This window comes from Ambystoma mexicanum, chromosome 12, assembly GCF_040938575.1.
Source record: "Ambystoma mexicanum isolate Mex_15411 chromosome 12, UKY_AmexF1_1, whole genome shotgun sequence".
NCBI lineage: Eukaryota > Metazoa > Chordata > Amphibia > Caudata > Ambystomatidae > Ambystoma > Ambystoma mexicanum.
Genome location: NC_090936.1, coordinates 43,032,747 through 43,053,356, shown reverse-complemented (window position 1 = coordinate 43,053,356; position 20,610 = coordinate 43,032,747). Strand labels below are relative to the sequence as shown.

The 20,610-nt window shown below is 43.4% G+C and overlaps 1 protein-coding gene across 4 annotated transcripts in view; it reads right to left on the bottom strand.

Annotated features, from left to right (window-relative positions):
* Positions 1 to 20,610, bottom strand: part of DOCK4 (dedicator of cytokinesis 4) — a 2,129,281-nt gene that overhangs the window by 1,345,503 nt on the left and 763,168 nt on the right. For all 4 annotated transcript variants that reach the window (XM_069627915.1, XM_069627916.1, XM_069627917.1 and 1 more), the window contains exons 14-15: positions 10,981 to 11,105; positions 3,558 to 3,720 (exon numbers count right to left, since the gene is read on the bottom strand). In XM_069627915.1, the coding sequence (XP_069484016.1) occupies positions 3,558 to 3,720; positions 10,981 to 11,105 (288 nt within the window). The remainder of the gene's footprint in view (positions 1 to 3,557; positions 3,721 to 10,980; positions 11,106 to 20,610) is intronic.

Sequence of the window (20,610 nt, the reverse complement as noted above, 5' to 3'; positions counted from 1 at the left end):
TCTCAGATTCACTGTGATCATATGTGTATTAATTAATGTTAATGACTGCTCATTGTTACCAATGCCTAAATCTATGATTGAATGCTCCATATTGCTGACCTATACTTTTATGGTGTATAAAACAATACAGCAATGTTTAAACTTTTATCGGTATTGGAACTTGAAGCTATTAAGAACCCTGCACTTTAGAGCTACTACACCTGCCCAGACTTCTTGTATTAACTTAAATCAGTTATTTTTAAGAATTATTTTATTTATCTGAGAGATGCTTTTACTGTTCTATGCATTTGTATTATACCTTACCATAGAACCTTCATGCATGTCTTTCCTATGTATATTCATGAAATGTGACATATATGTGTTCTGCAAGTTTTATGACATGCGTTGAAATAAACTATCAAATGATTTTTTAAATGATGATTTTGTACACAAACTGTACTCCTGTGTGCTTGAGATTTTTATTTCGTACATGCACACTAATATACGTCTGAAAACTCCCATTAAAGTCCGGACTGACTTTGATGTCAGTTTTCAGCAGATGTTAATTGCGTTCATGTATGAATTGTATAACTCTTAAACGCCTTCCATGTGTACACAAACTCACATCAAAGGCAATTCTTTCTTCAATGGGAAATTTCATACGTATAGGAGGCGTTTCGGATATGTGCATTTCAAGAGTTTATAGTACACATTCGTAGGATACTTATACACCGCAGACTCACATTCCAAACACTTACACACCAAACACTCCTACACCATATGACACACATACTTACGACACACGTTCTTAAGACACATTCTTACGAAATGGACATAAGGCACACACATATACAACACATACACTTACGATACTCACATTTATAACACACTTATGCCACAGACACACACTTATGACATACTTACGACTGACACTTATGACACACACACTACAAAGACACACTCTTATGCCACACTTGTATGACACTCAAACGTATGAGACACGCTCTTACGTCACATGCTCTTATGACATACACACTTACCAGACACGCACACATTTACGATACACTTACATATACTTTTTATATGTTTGTTTTATTTTATATATTAAGACATATTTTTATGAAACATGCACTTTGCCACCCAGTCGCCCATGTATAGAAGGGCTAGGAGACATGCACTAAAATAACAGACATGTTCTTCACAAACTTGACATTGTGACAAATCCAGGGTATTGGTTCCCTCTAGACCGCTAGGCCTAGCACCCCCTAGGCTACAGGGCAATTGGGGTCCCACTAGGGGTGGTCACAGGCAAACCCAAATGGTGTACTAACTTACAATGATATACATGAGCGGTTAAGTTTTCTTCTGACCAATCAGGCCGGGAAGGGAGTATGCAGAGAAGAAACATGCTCCTTTTTGGGTTGGAACTTAAAAATACAATGCAGACTGAGGCAGAAGAGACAAGCCACCTGTTGAGCAGCAGAGGAGGAAACAAATGCTCCTGGGAGGTGTGTAGAGCAGAAGAAGACCGACGCCTGGCGTGGAGTCCCCCAGCATGGAGAGTCCCACTGGATGCGAAGATGCCGCAAGGTGAGAGAGCCATGAGCACTCTGAGGGTCTCAAGTCGAGAGACTAATGGAGATCCAGGAAGTGAGGGCCACCAAAAAGGGGCCCAGGAGAGAATGACCCTGACACTTAGCATGGCAGAGGAGCAAAGCCGCAGAGAAGCTGACGCCACCGACCCCAAAGCTTCCCATCTGCCTGAGCAGGACCACCACAGAGAGCAAGGTACCCGGTAGCTCTGAGAGACCTGGCAGGGTTTGGTCAAGCAACCCCCAGGGCCCAAAACCATACCCCAGTGAAGGGTGAGCGCTACCACACCCTGAGAAAGGGTGCCACGAGAAATGCCCCAGAGCTGGGATAGAAAGAGCCTACGCCAGGCAGGGCCAGAGGAAGTATAGGGAAACCATAACCCATGGTGGGGAACCAAGGAACATATCCCAAGGTGGGGTCCCAGAAAGCATACCTCCAAGCAGGGTCAGAACAGTAACACACCAAGGCAGTGTGAGAGAGACCCTAGGCCCAGGTGGGCTAGAAGAAACCAAACTCCACGGCGGGGAACCAGAAACAATAAGTCAAGGAAGGGTGAGAGCAACGATAACCCAAGGCATCAAAAGAGAAACCAAACCCTATGCCAGGGTATGAGAGAGCAAGCTAGAAGCCTGTGTGAGAGCAACCCAATCCCAAGACTCAAAACAAGAAACCTGATTCTAAGCTGGGCTGAGAAACCCAAAAGTCCAGAAAAGGGTCACAGTCACTGGAGATACTGGAACTCTGGAGGGGGAAACCAGGAAAAATATGTGGCATTGACTAGCAAATCACAGAACTACCCAGGTTGGTTGAGCCACAAAAGACTGTGGCAATCCATCTGGAAACTTTAAATACGAAAGAAACTAGTATGAAATTAAGATACAAAAAAGACTATCCGAAGAGGGGGAGTTCGACAAGAATAAACGTGTTGAATTGACTGGAACGCTGAACGGGGTCAGCAGCAAATAACACCTGTAATTTTTAAAGGTTGTGAGGGGGTCAGAAGTCAGTCACCATTTCCGTATGGGAAAGAAACCTTATTTTGTTTGTTGCATTTTCTTGTGTTGAATGTGGTTGGGACATAATCCACCTTAGAATAGGTTTTCTGGATGACAAACTATTTTCTTTGTAGGAAATCCTAAGAAGCACCCTTTAGACTTCTTTTCTTTACGATAGGGCTCTACACACACAACGGATAGAGTAGCATTTACAATCTGCAATAATAAAAACGCCTTATAAAGATGGCATAGTGTCTGTCTCTTGATTCTGGCTTATCGGAAGTGGTGTCAGAAGTCGGATGTGAGTGACCCGAGACATAGTAAGGACCCAACCAACCTCAATATGTTCAAGGCCCATTGATACACTAGGTCCTATAGGACAGTGGGGTATCAAACCATCTTTCTGTGCAACCAGGAAGCAACCTTCCATGGTTCCGGAAAACCTCTCACACATCCGTCCAACCTGTCCCCTCACTAGTGAACCATACTGGCATATAATGGGCATAGCAGCATGACAACGTTTTACCAAGCAATGCAGGAATATATTTTTGACGCATGCTTCATGATTTTCCGGGGACCCAGGCAGGATAAAAATGTGTTGCTAACTGCTTTGTGTATTGCTGATAATCTAGCATCTATTGTTTTTTGTGTGTTTTCAGTGACAAAGGTGACTGCAAATTGTATGGTTTTATTCTGACATTTGAGTAGTAAAGTACACCTTCTGCAACCTAACACATTTAAATAAATTGTCAGTGGAAGAAGCCTGAGAAGCCTCACGAGCCTCCCATACATGGCTTCGGCTAACTGGAGCAAATTCATAGGTGATAGCTAAACCCTTCTACTTGAAAAATTCACCAGCCGCCTCTGCCTTATCTCAGACTATGACTGGAGCGAATTCATAGGTGATAGCTAAACCCTTCCACTTGAAAAATTCACCAGCCGCCTCTGCCTTATCTCAGACTATGACAATAGACTGCGCAATTCTCTTACTCGAACAGTGTCGGAATTCAAACCGGATGTGTGCTCCCCGGAAGTTATCCACAGGAATTGGAAGTTTCAGCAGTTCCGCCCACCTGGGACTGTTGTTGTGGTAAAGCACAAAGGAGCGAAACTCATCTGCAGGTGGCTCGCCGGATCCAAACGAAATAAAGCCCTAAGGGAGGAAAAACAATGATGTTACAAACAAATCCATAACAAATAGTTTGTAAGAGGTGTAGTAAATATTTTGACCATTGATTTTGCACACTAATATTTAAATTGAATAAACTGCACTGGGCGGTGCAAATTAAAGAGACACAATGTTGCACATGATAATGGTAAATTGCACTGGCGTATTTTTCACGTGATAAGCATGATAAGCACGTAGTAATTGTCAGCACGCAGACTACACTTTGAAAAAAGGAGGAACGCTGCTCTATGCCATATTGAAATTCTCTGAGCAAAAGGCACAAAAATGCAATTTGCAACACTAATCATATTTTTCACCTTTCGGTGCCGTTTTTGGAATCTGGCCCTGGGAGTATTCCTTAAAAAGTTATTGCGCACTGGTTAAAGCACATTTTCTGAATTGTGCTGGTGGGTTATTGAACTCTTGGTAAACCTGTTGTGCATGAGGGGCGATATTTCACCATCTGGGCAAATGCAAGAACACAAGTGTATTTGCTTTGCCGCCGGGATTGCCCATGCTCCATGTGTGCATGTGCACAGGTAATGCAATACCACTCCTGAATCTCATACACAAGGACATGCAGTATTTGAGGTCAGGTCTCTGCCTTGCACCCAGCGGCTGCTGTTGGACTATCAAGGCTAGCAGTTGCTTTCGTCTCCAAATCGTGCGCCGAAAGGGATGGATTGATTGATTGTAAATCTCGCCCCAATAGTGGTACGTTCGACATGCCAGAGAAGCACGACTGGTGACATCAGCCACCTGCTCTTTAGACCATCGCAGTTCCTCACACCTCAACATTGATTTGGCCTTTTTAAGAGTGTTTATACACAGTGGTTATCCACTATTTTTATCCACCATGGTTATCCACTGCGTTTAAGGCAATACCATTGCTGAAGACCTTGTTTTGGAGGTAGATAAAAGCAGGACAGATGGCGTGGTGGCTACTGAAAAACACAGCTTCAAACACCTCATTGGCAGAGACAGTGCCTATTTTGGCAGCTTTTCTTTGGTGAAATGCATTACAACTATTTGTGAGGCAGTTTATGATAAGCTTTTACAGCCCTTTCCTCCCCCTCTCCCCCCCCACTATAGGGTTTGGTAAAGTGAAACTTCAGAAAAAGCAAAACCATTCATTTATAAAGAAACACCCTCATTGACTTATCTTGGTGGAAAGATTATTACGCTATTTCTTCAGGATTTAGAAATTGAGTTGTTTAAGTACCCAACATTTAATCAATAATTCATAAAATTAGGAAAACGTTTCACAGTATTAAGTCGTGTTACCTTTTTTTTTTTAAAATACCGATATACTTATTATTGAATCCTTAATTCAGTTATATCCCTTATTAAGAGTGTACTTATGTATACTCAAATTGTTCAGCGTGGCCAATTACACCAAGGTACAGCTTCTCGCGAAGTAATAAAGCAGCACCACAGAAAGACTGCTAATCTTTGATTAAGATGTCTTCACTGGGCGATTCAGCATAGACATAGACGACAGATGTGAGAATATTAATCACCCCGTAGCATGAGAATGAAGTTTTAACACACATGCTAACAGAGGATTTAGGGCAAGTAATATTAAATGGTAAAAACATTTCAGTATTCGTCAGAATGTTTTTTTACCCACATATTGTGTTTATGTTGTTTACACCTATAGCGGTCTCGAAGATGGCCCTTGTATCTGAACCGCAATGAGAATACAACATTGGTTTGGCTGTCCCTATATTAACCAAAACTAATCAAGTTAATATAGGCGCAGATCGAATTAAGATCCCAGCAACCATACGTGGTTGGTACCAATGTGTGCATTCGGTGGTTACAGAACAATTGCATCAGTACAGAACTGTGATTACATGAACTCATTCTCAACATTTATATTTAATCAGTAAATGATCTAGAGAAAGCTCATAGCTTTACTTAAGGGTGTAGACCGATTCATTACATATTACATTTACTTGTATAGAATGTAATGTTTTCTGTGTGTTAATCAAGTTTTATTGCAGAGCACACACGCTATTAGAAAGCCAATACATAATATAAAATCAAACATTCGGCCAGGGGATTTCAACACACAAATACATAACTTTGCATTTAAAATAGCCTAAAAGCCTACTTCAAATAGCTATTATATTTTAAGTAAAGCGCCAATACAAATTCTGTTAAAACAGTATGCACTGTAACAAACTTCCCTCCTTTGCTCTAGAGGAAAGGGTGACCAAGGAGGGTTCTGTGCCACTACTCTATGTGATGTGGAACTCGTGTGCAGCGTAGGGAGGATGCCTTGTCTACTCTGACCGCATCTGTGAGCTTCGCAGGGATTTGTCAGAAGGGCCATTTAATCAACCTATCCTATTTAAGAAAATGAATGCTGTCAGTACAATGTGCACGATCGAGATTTTCAAGGGCATTATTTCTTGGTGATAACTTGCGAGCGCAGAGCACAAACCAACTTGCTCACAGAAAGAGGCTCTTGCATAATGAAAGGCTACATTCAACCATACATCCCTCTGAGGCTTAATGAAAGAGTAGGGTGGAGAAGGAGAGCAGTTCACATCAAATGGTGGGAGCAGAGACAGCAGGAGAGAAACATCTGGGGAACAGAGGAGTGGCAGGAGGAGTCAGAGGAAGTGAGGAGCAGAGAAGGGTAAGGTGACCGTGAACATGACTGAAACCAGGCGAATCCAGCAGACTAAGTGCAAGGCCCTATCCCAAACCACAATTAAACACCAACCCATGGACAGTACAGGGAGAGTTAGTTAGTCCCTTAGGGAGCCTTAGACAGACGAGGCCAAGATCATTTAGTTCATCACTGCAGCTCAGCATACTGAGGGTGTAACACTAACCCAGGGATAAGGATGCCTGGGCTGGGGGGTGGGGGGTTGGGAGAAACAGACGCGAGAAGAACGACCATAGGCCCCACACATATAACCATACAAACCCTTTAACTCTCCTTGAGACTGCTTGAGGGCTTTCTGTGCTATTTGAGACAGTCCTCTCTTGATGAAGGACACAAAGCTAGGGCGAGAGAGAGTGTGGCCGAAAACCACACAGCGAAGAGTCAAACAAGGATATAGAAGGGGTTTTACTACTGTAGGTTAAAGCTCCATCCTCTGCCCCCCATGGTCCCTGTGTCCGACAATTGCTTTAGGCAAGTTTTAGTCTTGGACCTCCTAGCACTTATGTTTAGAAAAGTAATATTGCCAATAAATATAAGTCTGTTAAGGTAAGCACATAAACACTGTAGAGCAGTCTCAAAGACTCCAAGTGAGTGGAAGTGAAGGAAAGTCCAAATCTAGGAATCAAGTCCAAATGATTTCCTCAAGAGCAAAGTGTTCCGCTTGTAACAGAAGTTCAGGTGGCTCTCCATGGCTCGGATTGGCCCAGGTAGATTGTTCCAGGGAATGCAGACTAAATTAGATTAATGATTTTTATATTTGAATATTTGTTGTTGATATGGAGCCCAACCTCTTTTGTCACCCTTTTCAAATCTGGTCTGACAATTGATTTCAATTAATGTACTATTAATAGGACACCCAGTGCAGAAGTCTTCTGTTAAAGCCTATTTGACTCTTTCGATCGGTCAGGGATGTGAATTGTATCTTTTTCAAACATTTACTGCTTGAGAGATTTTTGCAAGGTATAAAGCTCCCAAAAAAGGAAATGTTAGGCTACATACATAACACATAAGTTAACTCGCTAGCCTCTAACAAGACCGTATCGACCCCTTCCTTTTTTTTTAATCTAAAGTGCTTGAATGAATACACACATTTTTAGGTCAGTTAGTATTCTCCCTCCTCACTTATTACTTGTGGACCATAGGTTTGTGAAGCCTTTTGGGTCTTTGCAATTCCAATTTAGAATGTAATACTCGGAAATCTAAGATATTGGTTTTAGGCAACTACGCCCTGCAGGCGGATGGATGTTTAATAAAAAGAAGATTGGTCTTGAGCAAGAATGCAGCTATATATAGCAGTGTATGGCTGCAAACATGCCATAGGAAGCCAATGTCTGAGCACAAGGCGGGACACGTCTTTCACACTGCATCGGGAGAAGTGACATTTAGAGGACCATATAAGGAGTTGCTAAGTTCAAAAAGCATATACATGCATAACCAACATGGGCTTAACCCAGATTGGCTTTAAATTGGATACATTGTTATTATGTTGCTTTTTTATACAAATAAATACAGCATAAAAGCACTGGGAATATCTAAATATTATATTGTGATCTCAGGGAGTACCTAAAACTAAAAGTTGAACACTTGGCTCAGAACATGCATGGAATTACTGAAGACAAGGTTGCAGAGTAAAATAACTGGGATCATCTGCATGTGAAGTCACTTGGGTCATACTCCTGCCATCTTAGATTTTACATGAAAAAGGGAAGCAGGAATAAGTGTTGGCCTGTAGGACTGGAAATTGTATTTTGCCTGTTCCCTAATAAATATCATTGTGACAAGATAATTTAGAAGTGCCCAAATAGTGCATAGGAAATAGTCCCAATGCACATACGTTGTCATGCACTATGGAAGTGGCGGACCCAGTTGTGCAGGCGATGTTTGATTGCCCAATGCACAATAGCCCAGAAACAGTATTTTAATTAATTAGAGGCCAGAAACTGGACGAATCTGGTATGAAACGGTATATAAATCACCAATGTATTAGGGATATATTAAAGTGTGAATCATATGATGAGTGGAACTAACAGGAACTAAATTATTAGCACTGGCTGTGTTTTAAAGACATGCTCATACAAAGTAATACAAATGCAATAATTATTATGCATCAACAGTTCTTTATGTAGTGCCCACGTCACCAGGAGGCTGCTTCAAAGCAGCGCTCAGCAGGGTCAGGGTAAGGAGGAAGATGGAAAGGGGGGGGGGGGCGAATCGGCAGGTGGAGGGAGTTCGGGAGAGGAACCAGTGGTTAGAATCTGTAAACCAAGCACTGGTCCAAGTGTACGAAAAGAAGTAGTGGAACTATGTTCCCTACTGGTCTGCACCGCTCCCCACAAACCCCATCGCCGCGTCCCCTCCCGCGCACAATACACCCCCCCAAACACTTGCACCTGCTGTTTAAGGGAACGTTCAGTGCAGTGCACTGAAAGTGCAAGTTTCAACTTCACCCTGCACTGTTATTTTAAAACAAAACCGTTCAGGAACGGTTTCTTTTTAAAATAAAAGTATAGGAACGGCAAAAATGAATTAAAAGTAGTAGAGAAGCACCGCTCCCGCCCACTTCGACCACTGAAACCAAGCCCAATAAGGAAGGTCTTCAAAGATCCCTCGAACTTCCAAAACAGGGCCGTTATAGTCTAACATACAGGAGGCAACACCATCTCCACTCTCAGCTCAGCTGCACATTCGAACTCGACAGTCTCACAGTAAAACTCCAATAACTGCGCTCACCAACAGTCTCAAACTATCAAACCCAGCTTTCAATCTGCTATCACCCTTTCACTTCGCACAATGACCCCACACATGAGACACATACCAAAACCACCCCAACCTCGTTCATTTTGTTGTTCCTCCTCATAGCCTGGTCCTCCACATCTTCAGCCATTCTGCGCATCCCTTCTCCGCTTCACATCTGCAGGTGTTCCGGTGCCCCAGCAATGCCATCTAACTGAACTTGACACTCCCCCACTATACAACAGGACATACACCCACGTGTCACCACCACATACCAGCACTCAGGAATAGGACCATTATGGCCTGCACTCATCAACACCACAAGTTTCACACCTGCTAACCAACTCGACCCCAGTCATTTCCCACACCACATTGTTTTCATGGCAGATCCCCTGTGCAACGAGGCTGCCAAAATGGAGGTGGTTGATTATACAAGACCACTATACATTGCATGCAGGTCCCACGCTCTGGTGATCTACAAAGACTCTATGTGACACTGTCCTCATGGGATAAACTCTCTCAAACTGGTCTCACTAAATATAATATGCTCCTTCTTCTGGATTCAGGCTATACCAACACCACACATACATATGGAAATCGTTTTCTTTACTGCCACACACCAGTAACATCCATGAAAAATAACTGCTGGGTGAGAATTCGAAACTTGTAATGCAGACAAGCCACTGTGCAACTTTGCCATACAACTACTACAGAGTTCTCAAATTATGTTCTGTAAAACATGGCATTGTTATTGCCCATCAGATTCCGGCAAAGATTTTGAATATAGAACTGCGTGTACCAGAATGCACTATAGCGGAAGCATAAAGGCCAAGGCAGGGGAATTTATCTGCGCTGCAGCATTTCACAATGCGAGACCCTGCACAGTGGGATGTACTTGCACACAACCCAGAAGAGCATGTGTGGCAAGAGAAGCTTGCTGGCGGTCTGTACACAGCTGTGCTCTGACTCAACAGCAGTTTGGCCTCTGGGGCAACGAGGTGGCCCTTGCCCCTCATGATACACCCTGACTACGTCATTGGTAACATTTTCAGCTATCTCATTCAAAAAATAAACATAAATAAAATAAAATGTAATGGAGTCTACACATACTTAGCAACACGACTCCAGACTTCACCAGTTCATATGAATTAGTATTTTTTCTATCCCCTGTACTACAAGCTAGTAGCTTTTTTTCCTTTTTATAACAAACCTTGAGGAAATAAAATATGGTGGCCGCGAGAAACCAAACGAGGCAGGGTGCCAAAAACACGAAGCACAACATGTCTTACAAATTATGATAAACAGAGAAACGTTTTTCTTCCCTTTTAGTTAAAAAATAAACTTAACTCCATCAATTGTTGAACTGCATTCAAACATCCTAGCTCCTATTTTCTCTCTCTATACATTTGTCCTGTTATATACATGGACACATATCTTTAGCTAGATATATTCTTAGCAAGTTGTGTTCTTTGTTATATGCCGTTTGCCGCATGACAATCACATGTCAGAACACTCTGAAGAAGCATATCTGTGTCAAACACATGCTGGCTCATAGAACATGTTATGCAAATTAACTTGATTGCGAACATGATAGAGTTTTGAACAACATTGAGAAAACAAGCTATAAACTTGTAGGCTTACAAAACACAAAGCAATGTTTAAACAAGATGTTACTCTGAAAAAAAATAAAATTAGTGAAGAGGAATTGTTTTGTCTATGAAAACATTTTCACAAAAAACAAAAATTTAAAAAATACATAACAGGTCAATTTGCAATGTTCTTACTTTATCAATATGGCATTCTGTAATTCAATATGTAAACCACGAAATTACCTTCAAAATGTGTCCCACGCTGTCAACAATATACATGGCCACTTCCACATTCCTGGCAACCGTTTTTCCTCCTTTCTCAAATTCTCCTCTTTCTATGGTTATATACAAGTCATTCCTCATATCACCTGATTAAAATGCAACAAACACAACAATTCCTCATTTAATATTAAAGTGGAACACCAGGAATTTGTTAACAGTAGAATAATGCACAGGGCTTTTGCTGGAACTAACGAGTGACCAAAATTTGACTTAATAGTTCTAGTTCTGTGTTTACCGTGGCAATAGTCTCCATATGTACACCTGGTGACAAGAAGACTCGTGCTGATCTTTTTAGTGGCTCAACTGAGGGCAAAGGTATGGTAAAACATGTCTTAAATGATACATCTTCAGAACTTTGACAATTTATTTATTTATTGTACATACTTATAAAGCGCCGAAAGCCCGTGGGCAATGATGAACCCATCTACATGAGCAGTTGTCAAAGCCAATTTACATGCATATTACAATAGTCCTGAAATGTGCATTAGATGCACGACAAATAAAATCATATCTACAATTCGGAGGCAAAGAAATGGAAGCCTAGTGTGACGATTCACTAGGTGTCATCACTTCTCCCCAGAGGGGAGCCCCGTCTCATGATGCTAGGGAGGGGATACTGCTAACAAATATTCCCCCCAGGGGTGGTAAAAAGCAGGAGGACCTCATGGGGAGGGCCTGGCCTCATGGGGATAAGGACGACCGCCTGGGTAAAAGTCGGCACAACACCCCAAACCTAACACTCTCAAGCTGTTGCCACCTTTCCACCAACCTCCCCATAATAGCACTTCTATTTGTTAATGTAACCTTATACCAGTTATTTCTACTGAGAAGAAGAAGATTGCTAACAATACAGATACTATGACTAACTCCAGTACTGGCACGAAAAAGATCACCCAAAGCATGAGAATTACCAGCAAGGTCATTACTGTGATGAGGTGGCCACCAGGAGCCATGAAGAATGGCTCTGAGAAGATACTCTAGACTTATGCATGGGAGTCGTTCTAAGAGACGCATATAAACAGACAAAGAACTTTGCGAAAGAGGCCCACATACCAGCACGAATGACAGTCCAGCATGGGAAATTCAGAGGAGACGCAGATGACATGGTGGGGAAGCCGAGAGCAGTCCGTTCCCAAAGGCAAGAATCCGACAACAGGGTGTCCTTTGCCCAGTGACATGACTGGGACCTCGAAGATGGTGGTGCGACCTCTGGGAGGTTGTCAAGGTTATTCATCTAGTTATGTTTTGCTACCGTCTGGGGAGTGTGTTTGGGGTGACACCAAATTATGATGGTTTGGTGTGTTTTGTATTATTCTTCATGTTGGGCCTTAACTTAGTCATTTAGAGTGTAACCAGCAGCCCAAGCGAAGATGGAGGCATGGACCAGTATTCTGATTGGCTGAGGCTTCCTTTTGTTCTGCAAGAAGACACAAGCACCCAGGAAGAACCAGCCCAGAGTCACAGAGCCAGCAAAGTTAACGGGCACGTCACAGGGGCTGGTAGGTGCGGGACAAAGAATGACCGCATGGGAATAACGATACAAAGCATCTTACTTGTGTCAGTACTTGGGAAGAGAGTCAACCAACCAAGTGGGCCTAGTGAGACGGGAAGAGATCCAAGGGTCTGGGACCCGAAGCGAGGAGAAGAAAACGTTAATGCGAGTCATCATCCTCATGGCTGTACTTGGCAGGGGAGTGAACCAAGTGGGACTAATAAAAGAAAAATAGAAACCGGGGTCTGTGACCCAAATCAAAGTCAGCATACAAGTCATCCTCCTCGTGGTAGTACTTGGCAGCAGAGTGAACTAAGTGGGCCTGTCAAGAAAGGATGAACGAACAGGGTCTGAGACCCAAACAAGTATAAAATGAATATTGGAGAGTGGAGCCCTCCAAACAGTGGTAAGGAAAGGAACACTGACGGGCTAAGGAGAGCTTGGGACTGTTGTAAAAGTTACCTAAGAAGGCAAGGGAAGGGAATCATCCCCCCTGGTCACAGTCAAACTTTGTTGATACTAACATCCAGGGGAAGGAAGTCATTCCCCCCTGTAACCAGCTTGAACATTATCAGAGAAGCCAGGGGAAGGGAGTCATTCCACTTTCCCACTTCTGGAACTCTGGGTAAATCAAGACCAAGGGAGTCATTCCCCCTGGTGGCAACTGGAGTATTGAAGAGGCATTCTTTTAAGACACCAGGAGAAGGGAGTCATTCTCCTGGTGAAATAACTTTACTTTTTATAAGATCCTTTAGTAGTAGACTAAGAGATAGATGTAGGGTTTTGACTCAGGACAATGGCTTTTTCAGTGGACAGACATTCCGACAGATCCATTCGTTTTTAGTTTTAGGCAAGGAAACCCCTCTTAGAGTTAGGGGTAGCTAGGTTTTTGAATTCAATAAAAGTATTTGCCAACCACTATGGGACATCCTGGTCAGCTGCCTTCTTCTGCAACCTTACAATGGCCAAAGGCGCCACTTAATGAACAAAGATGGCTTGAAATTCAGAGTTTGGATTAGGGAACTCTGTTAAAAATAAAATAAAAACACAAACAAAAAATTAGTTTAAATAATCACCCACTGGAGTTGTGAAATGCTCATGTGTACCGTTGGAAACTTGCATCTGTTACATTTTTGGATTAGAGATATCCTACAAACACAATTGCAAACTATTTAGCTTTTTACCCAGTATTTCCACAGAAAGTGTGCTGTATAATGCTCAATTTTAACCCAACATTATACCCTCCCCCGAACCTTCTTTGTTGGTAAAGCCTCCCTCCAATTAAAAAAATCACCAGCCGCTACCGGTTGTGGCACCAGCTTCATGCATGTGATTTAAAGTGACAATTAGTGGCATAGATAGGTTGTCCCATCTATGCCAGTAATGGTCACTTTAAACCATATACATGAAGCGGTTCATGCAAGTGACTTAAAGTGACCATTACTGGCATAGCTAGGTTGTGGCTGCAGCCTCATGAAAATATGTACTGTTGTTGGCATGGTATTTCAGGAATATTTTCATGTGAACCAACTGTGAAGTGTATGGCTTTTTACATCTTTTGTCAGGCATTGTGTTACAAAATGCTTAATTTCGGCACATAATTGTAAAATATTTTCTTGTGTCAGAAAATCCCCCTTAATTATTAAGGGCTCCCCCTCTATACTCGGTTGCTCGCACGAATTTGAGGAAAAATGTAGGACCCTTCACTGAAAACATTCACCACCCTGTGACTGCTCACCTTTCAATAGTTTAGAATCCTAGTGCCCCTTCAGAAGTTAGTGGGAATGTTAAGAAACCCAAATCGAAGACGCTATTCGACTTGAGATTGCAGAACTAGAAGGCCCTTCGCATATCAAGGGCTAGCAGAACATCCATCATAGAAATACTGTTACCAACGTTTTTATAGCTTTTTCAAGCGATACCTATACACCTTTCTCGTGATTTCTTCCAGATGTTAAAAAGTCTTCTGAACTCGTTAGATTGGGGGTGCAAAGGGTTCATACTGAAGTGGGCCAAGCTGCAGAAACCATATTCCCTGGGTGGGTTGGCGATTCATAACTTCTACAATTATCACCTGGTCATACAGCCACACTTCGCTGCACACTGGCATCATCAAGAGCTGGATTATCCATGAGCCAGACTAGAGCAAGCGGGTAGCTGCCGCAAGTCTCATCTTCAAAGTACCTAAAACAGCATCCATCTCTGCAATGAGCAGATCACCTCATTGTCTGCCAGTCAAGCAGAGGGTTGATTTAAAGATCCTCTGCTTGGTGTTTAAACAACTTTGCACCAACCTTTGTGTCTTGAAGGTTCACGTATTATCAGCCATCCTGCTCCCTTCGAATTGCCGACAAGATTTACTAGCAGTTCCTTCATCTTGGTTTGTCCATAAAGGTGATAGATGATTTTCAATCTTTGGACCCAGGCTATGGAATTCAGTACGATTGACCATTCGGAGCGCCACGTCAATTACTACTTTCCGGAAGGCCTTAAAAATGTATCTATTCAGGGGGCATGGCCAGCCGTGGACGGAGATACATGCTGCCTCGGTTAGCTCTGCACACTTGGCAGCCCCTTACTCCCCAAATACCCTTGAATTTCGACCTACCACATATCAAAAACATCGCAATGAGGACTGGAAGTCCCCACGATCATGTCTGGCGAGTCTGAACTCTGAAATCGCTGCAGAACCATATACAAATCACTTTGGCAGAAGATGAGGGACACAACCAAAATGGCAGAAGGACCAGCTAGATGGCAAGGATGAGGCCCCAAAATAGCGTATGATCCCACCCCCAGTTGCAATATACAAAGCAAAGCTGAGCCCACACGAGTATCGTAGGAACCCAGAGCGACCTTTGAGGCAGTCAGTGCTGCGATAAAGCAAGCGATCAATCACATGCAGCACTCTCTGAGGTAACATCCTATCCCCCATCCAGACACTAGACACCGGCCTGGGGCGGACCGTGTAACAATAAGAAGAAGGGGAAGGAAGCAGCTGAGGGAACCGCTCTGGAGGGAGACAACAGAAGCAAGGTACAGAGCCAACACTACAGGCAAGGAATACCCAGCGCTCCCCCACTAGTGGAAGCTACCCCCGAGCCACCAGCCAGGGCCCTCCCATCTCGAGTTTAAGAACATTTCACCCTCACAAGCAGCGGATTCTGAACGAGAGGACGGAGGGTGAGGAAAAGACATCAGCTGGGGGAATATGAGAACAGACCTTAGGCTTAGACAATACATACTGACAGGATCAACCTGAAAGTGCGAGGGCCTGGACAAACTGGCAAATATAAAAGAGGGACAGCTATATTCAAGCGCTGCGCACAGCAAAAGAAATGTCCAAGCAGGTGAACAAGGAAAAGGGCCTCCAGTCGGGGGATATTAAGGTGATGATGCAGGGTTAAGAGGGACTGAAGCGGCAACAACAAACAGCTGCACAAGTCTACTCAGCAGAATTCGCATTGCAACAACTTGATGCAGATGATCTCAGCACGAGATGCTCCGACCTCCAAGAAATGCTAGCAGAAATAAGGAAAGAATTGAAGGACTGTGTCCTCAACCTCATTAAGTCAATTACAAACTTGAGCAAACAGATAGTAGCAGTTGAAAGAAGGGTAGATGAAACAGACACAACGCTATGTGAACAATGCTATGAGCACGAGGAATTAGCCAAACGATTGGACGTAATGGAACAGCAAATGGAGTGGATGGTGCACAAGCAAGAGGACTCTGAAAACAGGTCCAGGCCACTTACCTGCAGACTCCGAGGAGATTGTTCTGGATAGAACCCATGGGGTCTATACAGCTTACCAACAAAGGAAGAACTTACAACCAGACGTGCTAACAAGAGTGGATTTCTTTGAGTTAATGGAACAAATCACGAAGGAGGCCAGGAAACAGAAGCCCCTAAGATTCAGAGAAACCAACATATTGATGTATCAAGATGTGGCTCCTGCGACCTTACTGCTACACAAGCACCTGAGAATTGTGATGCCCTCGTTGCAACAGAAGGGTATATGGTATAGATGGACCTATCCATGCATCCTCTGATTAGAATACCAAGGTAAAGAGCACCATGTGACTAAAGAAGAGGAGATGTCAGACCTAATGGAGCAACAAGACTCTCACTCTGCGGAACAAGCATCAACGCAGAGGGGGGAAGGGCCACGTCCACAACGGATGCTCAGGAAGGGTGGATGGCAACAAGCCCGACCCTTACCCCAAGGGGAGAAGGAAGGGCCCCAATCTATCAGAGGACACCTGAAGAAGGAGACTCTTTGGGGAGGTCTACCTGAAAAATGGATGGGAAAAACAACAGGACGACATATGAACTACCAAGGGACTCAAAACATTAGGCTCCACTTGAAAGAGCCACAAAGTGATAAGAACTCAGGGCAGAGGGTTTAGGGGCTGGGATAAGGAAATCTAGCCCGTTTCAAGAAATGTATGACAAAAATACATGATTTGCGATTTGTACGCTGTTTTGTGATATTGTTAAGTTGGGAGGGGAAGTTTGAGAATGTTTTGAAGGGAATAGTTTACATGGGAGGGATGATCCATATTATCAGACGGGATGACAATCTCACCTCCCAGGACACTCAGAGTCATGGAAAAGCGAAGATTAATTATGGCTGATATGACTATGATGACTGTGAAGGTTCAGGGACTGAATTCCCCGATGAAATGCCCATCAATCATGCAGAGATTGATAGGGCTGCAGGCCTCAGTGATTTTCCTACAAGAAGCGCACCAACTACAGAGGGACGAAAAACGCATGGCACACAAGCTCTTCTTTTCTCAATATTATGCATCTAGCGGCACAAAGACCAAGGAAGTAGGGATTCTACTGAGTATAGGGACTGGATTCCGGAAGACAATCCAGTACAGGGACACAGGGTCAGATACTTAGTGCTTAAGGGTATATTGGAGGAGCAGATTTTGATCACACTTGATACCTTGATCACAATGTACGCCCCTAACGAAAGGCAAGACCAGTTTTTTTACCACATTACAGTGGAAGATTGGAGGATGGTGGGAGGGACAACTAGTAATAGGCAGTGAATTTAACTGTGTAATAGACCACACACTGGATAAAACATTAGCCCCCACTAGTAATGACATCAGATACAGATAAGCCCTGTGGATATTTTTCAGAGACTTAGATCTAATTGAAACATGGAGGTTCTTCCATGATACAGAACCAGACTATACATATTTTTCAGCTGCACACCGAGGAATATCGAGAAGTGACATGCTATTAGTGTCAGCAACGTTAATCCTTAGAAACATGACAATAGAAATAGGAATGCGATACCTCTCAGATCATGCCCCAGTGTCCATCCAGACAGACCTCAATAGATCCCCGAAGGAGGTCCCCAGACAGTGGAGGTTGAATGAATTAGTCCTTAGGGACATGGCCTTGAGGTCCCATGTGGATTAACAACTACTTTAAAGCAAATGACTCTGGAGGGTAGTCTGGGATGCGAGTAAAGCTGTAGTTAGGGGGGAATCCAAATCTCAGGCGACCGCTTTTTTCAGGGAATGTGAGCTTCACCGCGCAACACTTGAGAGGGAGGTAAAGGAAATGGAAACCCAACATAAGGAGAAACAAACCCTTAAAACACTACGCACCCTTGGCAAGGCCAGAGTGCAATTGGAGGCCCATATGGCAGATCATTCCGCCCAGGCACTACTGAGGTTGAAACAGACATATTATATTGAAGGAGGCAAGGCCAATCGTGTCCTCGCTGCTATTACAAAAGCAACAAAGACATAACTATGTTACACAGCTGACAAGCGAATCTGGGGATTTGCGATGGACGGAGGACGACAAGCTGGCAATAGTAGAATCATTTCATAAGGGGCTACTGAAAAGGGACGACAAAGACATAATCTGGCAACTGGAATAAATCCAAGAGGTGCAGTTGCCGAAAAATAACGCAGGAAGACAGGGGACTCCTTGATGACCCCATCACAGAGGAAAAAGTAGGAGAGGCCATTAGCTCCTTGGCAGCCAATAAAGCTCCAGGGCCCGATGGTCTAAGAAATGGATATTGTAAGACATTCCGGACCCATTTTACAAGGCAGCTGACCTGGGTCTTTAGTAGAATTAGGGAACTAGGGGTGATCTCCACCACAACTCTAATATTGAAACCGGGAAAAGATCCCACTGATTGCTCTAATTATTACCCCAGCTCCCTACTTAATGGAGATGCTAAATTGTATGCCAACATCTTGGCAGGGAGACTAACACAAATCCTGCCGTATGTGATCCACGAGGACCAATCAGGATTCACCTTAGGAAGACAAGCATAGAATAATGTAAGGTGGGCCGTGGACATTATTGGTATAGGGATCAAGTCAGACCAAAAGTTCTCGATAGCCACTCTGGACACAAGGTGGGCGTTTGACAGTATGGACTGGCAGTTCCTTAAACAAACGCTAGTTGCATTTGGATGTGGTCCAACATTTCTGCGGATGGTCCTAGCTAATTTTCAGATTCCCTCTACTAAATTCTTGATTAACGGGAAACTCACGGCAAGGGTGGACATCCGACAGGGCACGAGAAAAGGATGTCCCCTGTCTCTGTTAATATTCGCAATGGCTATGGAACCATTACCGGCAATGATCAGGCAAGACCAGGGGATAGCAGGTGTCAAGTACAAACAGGTGGAACATAAGATTGCCCTCTATTCTGACGATATCCTGCTTTTCATGAGAGTTACGAAAACAGACTATGCCAAAAGTTATGAAGAAACTTCAGGAATTTGCAGAGGTCTCCTGGCGTCACTATAAATTATTTGAAATCCAAAGCTTTAAATGTGTCCGACAGACCTGATAGCATAGTTGACCTAAGTAATGCATTCCCAGTAGTCTGGGAGAAGAAAGGGATAGATTACCTCGGGATAACATTAACTAAAACATACAAGGAGCTATATGGGGCAAACATTCCTCCCTTATGGAAGAAACTGCTGGACTACTTAGACAGATGGGATAGTCAGGAACTCTCATGGCTCCCTAGAAGCTCTGCAGTTAAAATGACCCTGCTACCTCGACTCCTTTCATGTTTCAAGCTCACTCCCTATCAGAATTCCAACGCAGATGGTTAAATCACTACAAACAGCAGTCTTGGGATTCATATGGCACAGGAAATGACAGAGGGTCCCTAGATCGGTCATGTTTATAGCCCAGATGATGGGGGGATTGGGAGCACTGGAACTAAAATGGTACATACTGTGGGGTACATTTACGGACCCAGCAGAATTCCCCTCCATTACCAATCTGCACTTCTACAGTTACCAGCAGAATGGCATGCTGGCTCCTTTGAGTGCCATTCCCTTGCATCAAAACTGCATTTGCAGCTATAAAAATTATGGCTACGCGGTCTTTGCCAAGCACCTACCTGGCAAGATGGAACAGGGAATGCACAGAGAAAGGCTGCCAGTGTGTTTCCTTACGCGCACCAAAGAAGAGAATTGAAAAGCAGCGCTGCTAGGCTGCTCGCTCAAAATTTCCAAACGAAAAAGGAAATATTTTGCATTAAAATGATGGAGCCTGGTGCCCTTTTTCATCTGTTCAACAATACACAGTTCTGATCCAGTGACCCCAGCTATGCCCAGCCATATTCAGGTTGCGCTCCAGCAAAAGAAAGCATTTCTCACTGAATGACAGGCTGTGTCAGGCAACATTTGTGAAATCACAAACAACTTTACTCCAGCCGTACAGGAAAAAGGATTCACTTTGCAAACAAGATATCACAGCAGAACTCTTCAAAAGAAGCCCTATTGCTCTGTGCCTATGTTAGTATCAGTGGACATTTGCCTTGAACAGATTCCTGTGTAAGAGAAACTGACTAGGGCTGCAAACCATGTTTAGAATCTAGATGGAAGAGAAAACCGCATTGTGAGGTGACAGAAAAAGGAAAATTCACCATGTGTAAAAAGGGTTGCTTCTGCAAACAAGAAAAATGTCTGTTTTAAAAGTGTAATGTTGAATAAGGCCCTGTTCTTGCCTAGAAATGTAAGGGGGGGTCAGGGGAGGAGGGGGGTTTGTTTGAAAATAGATATGGGATGTTTTATTTCAACAGACTTGCTTCT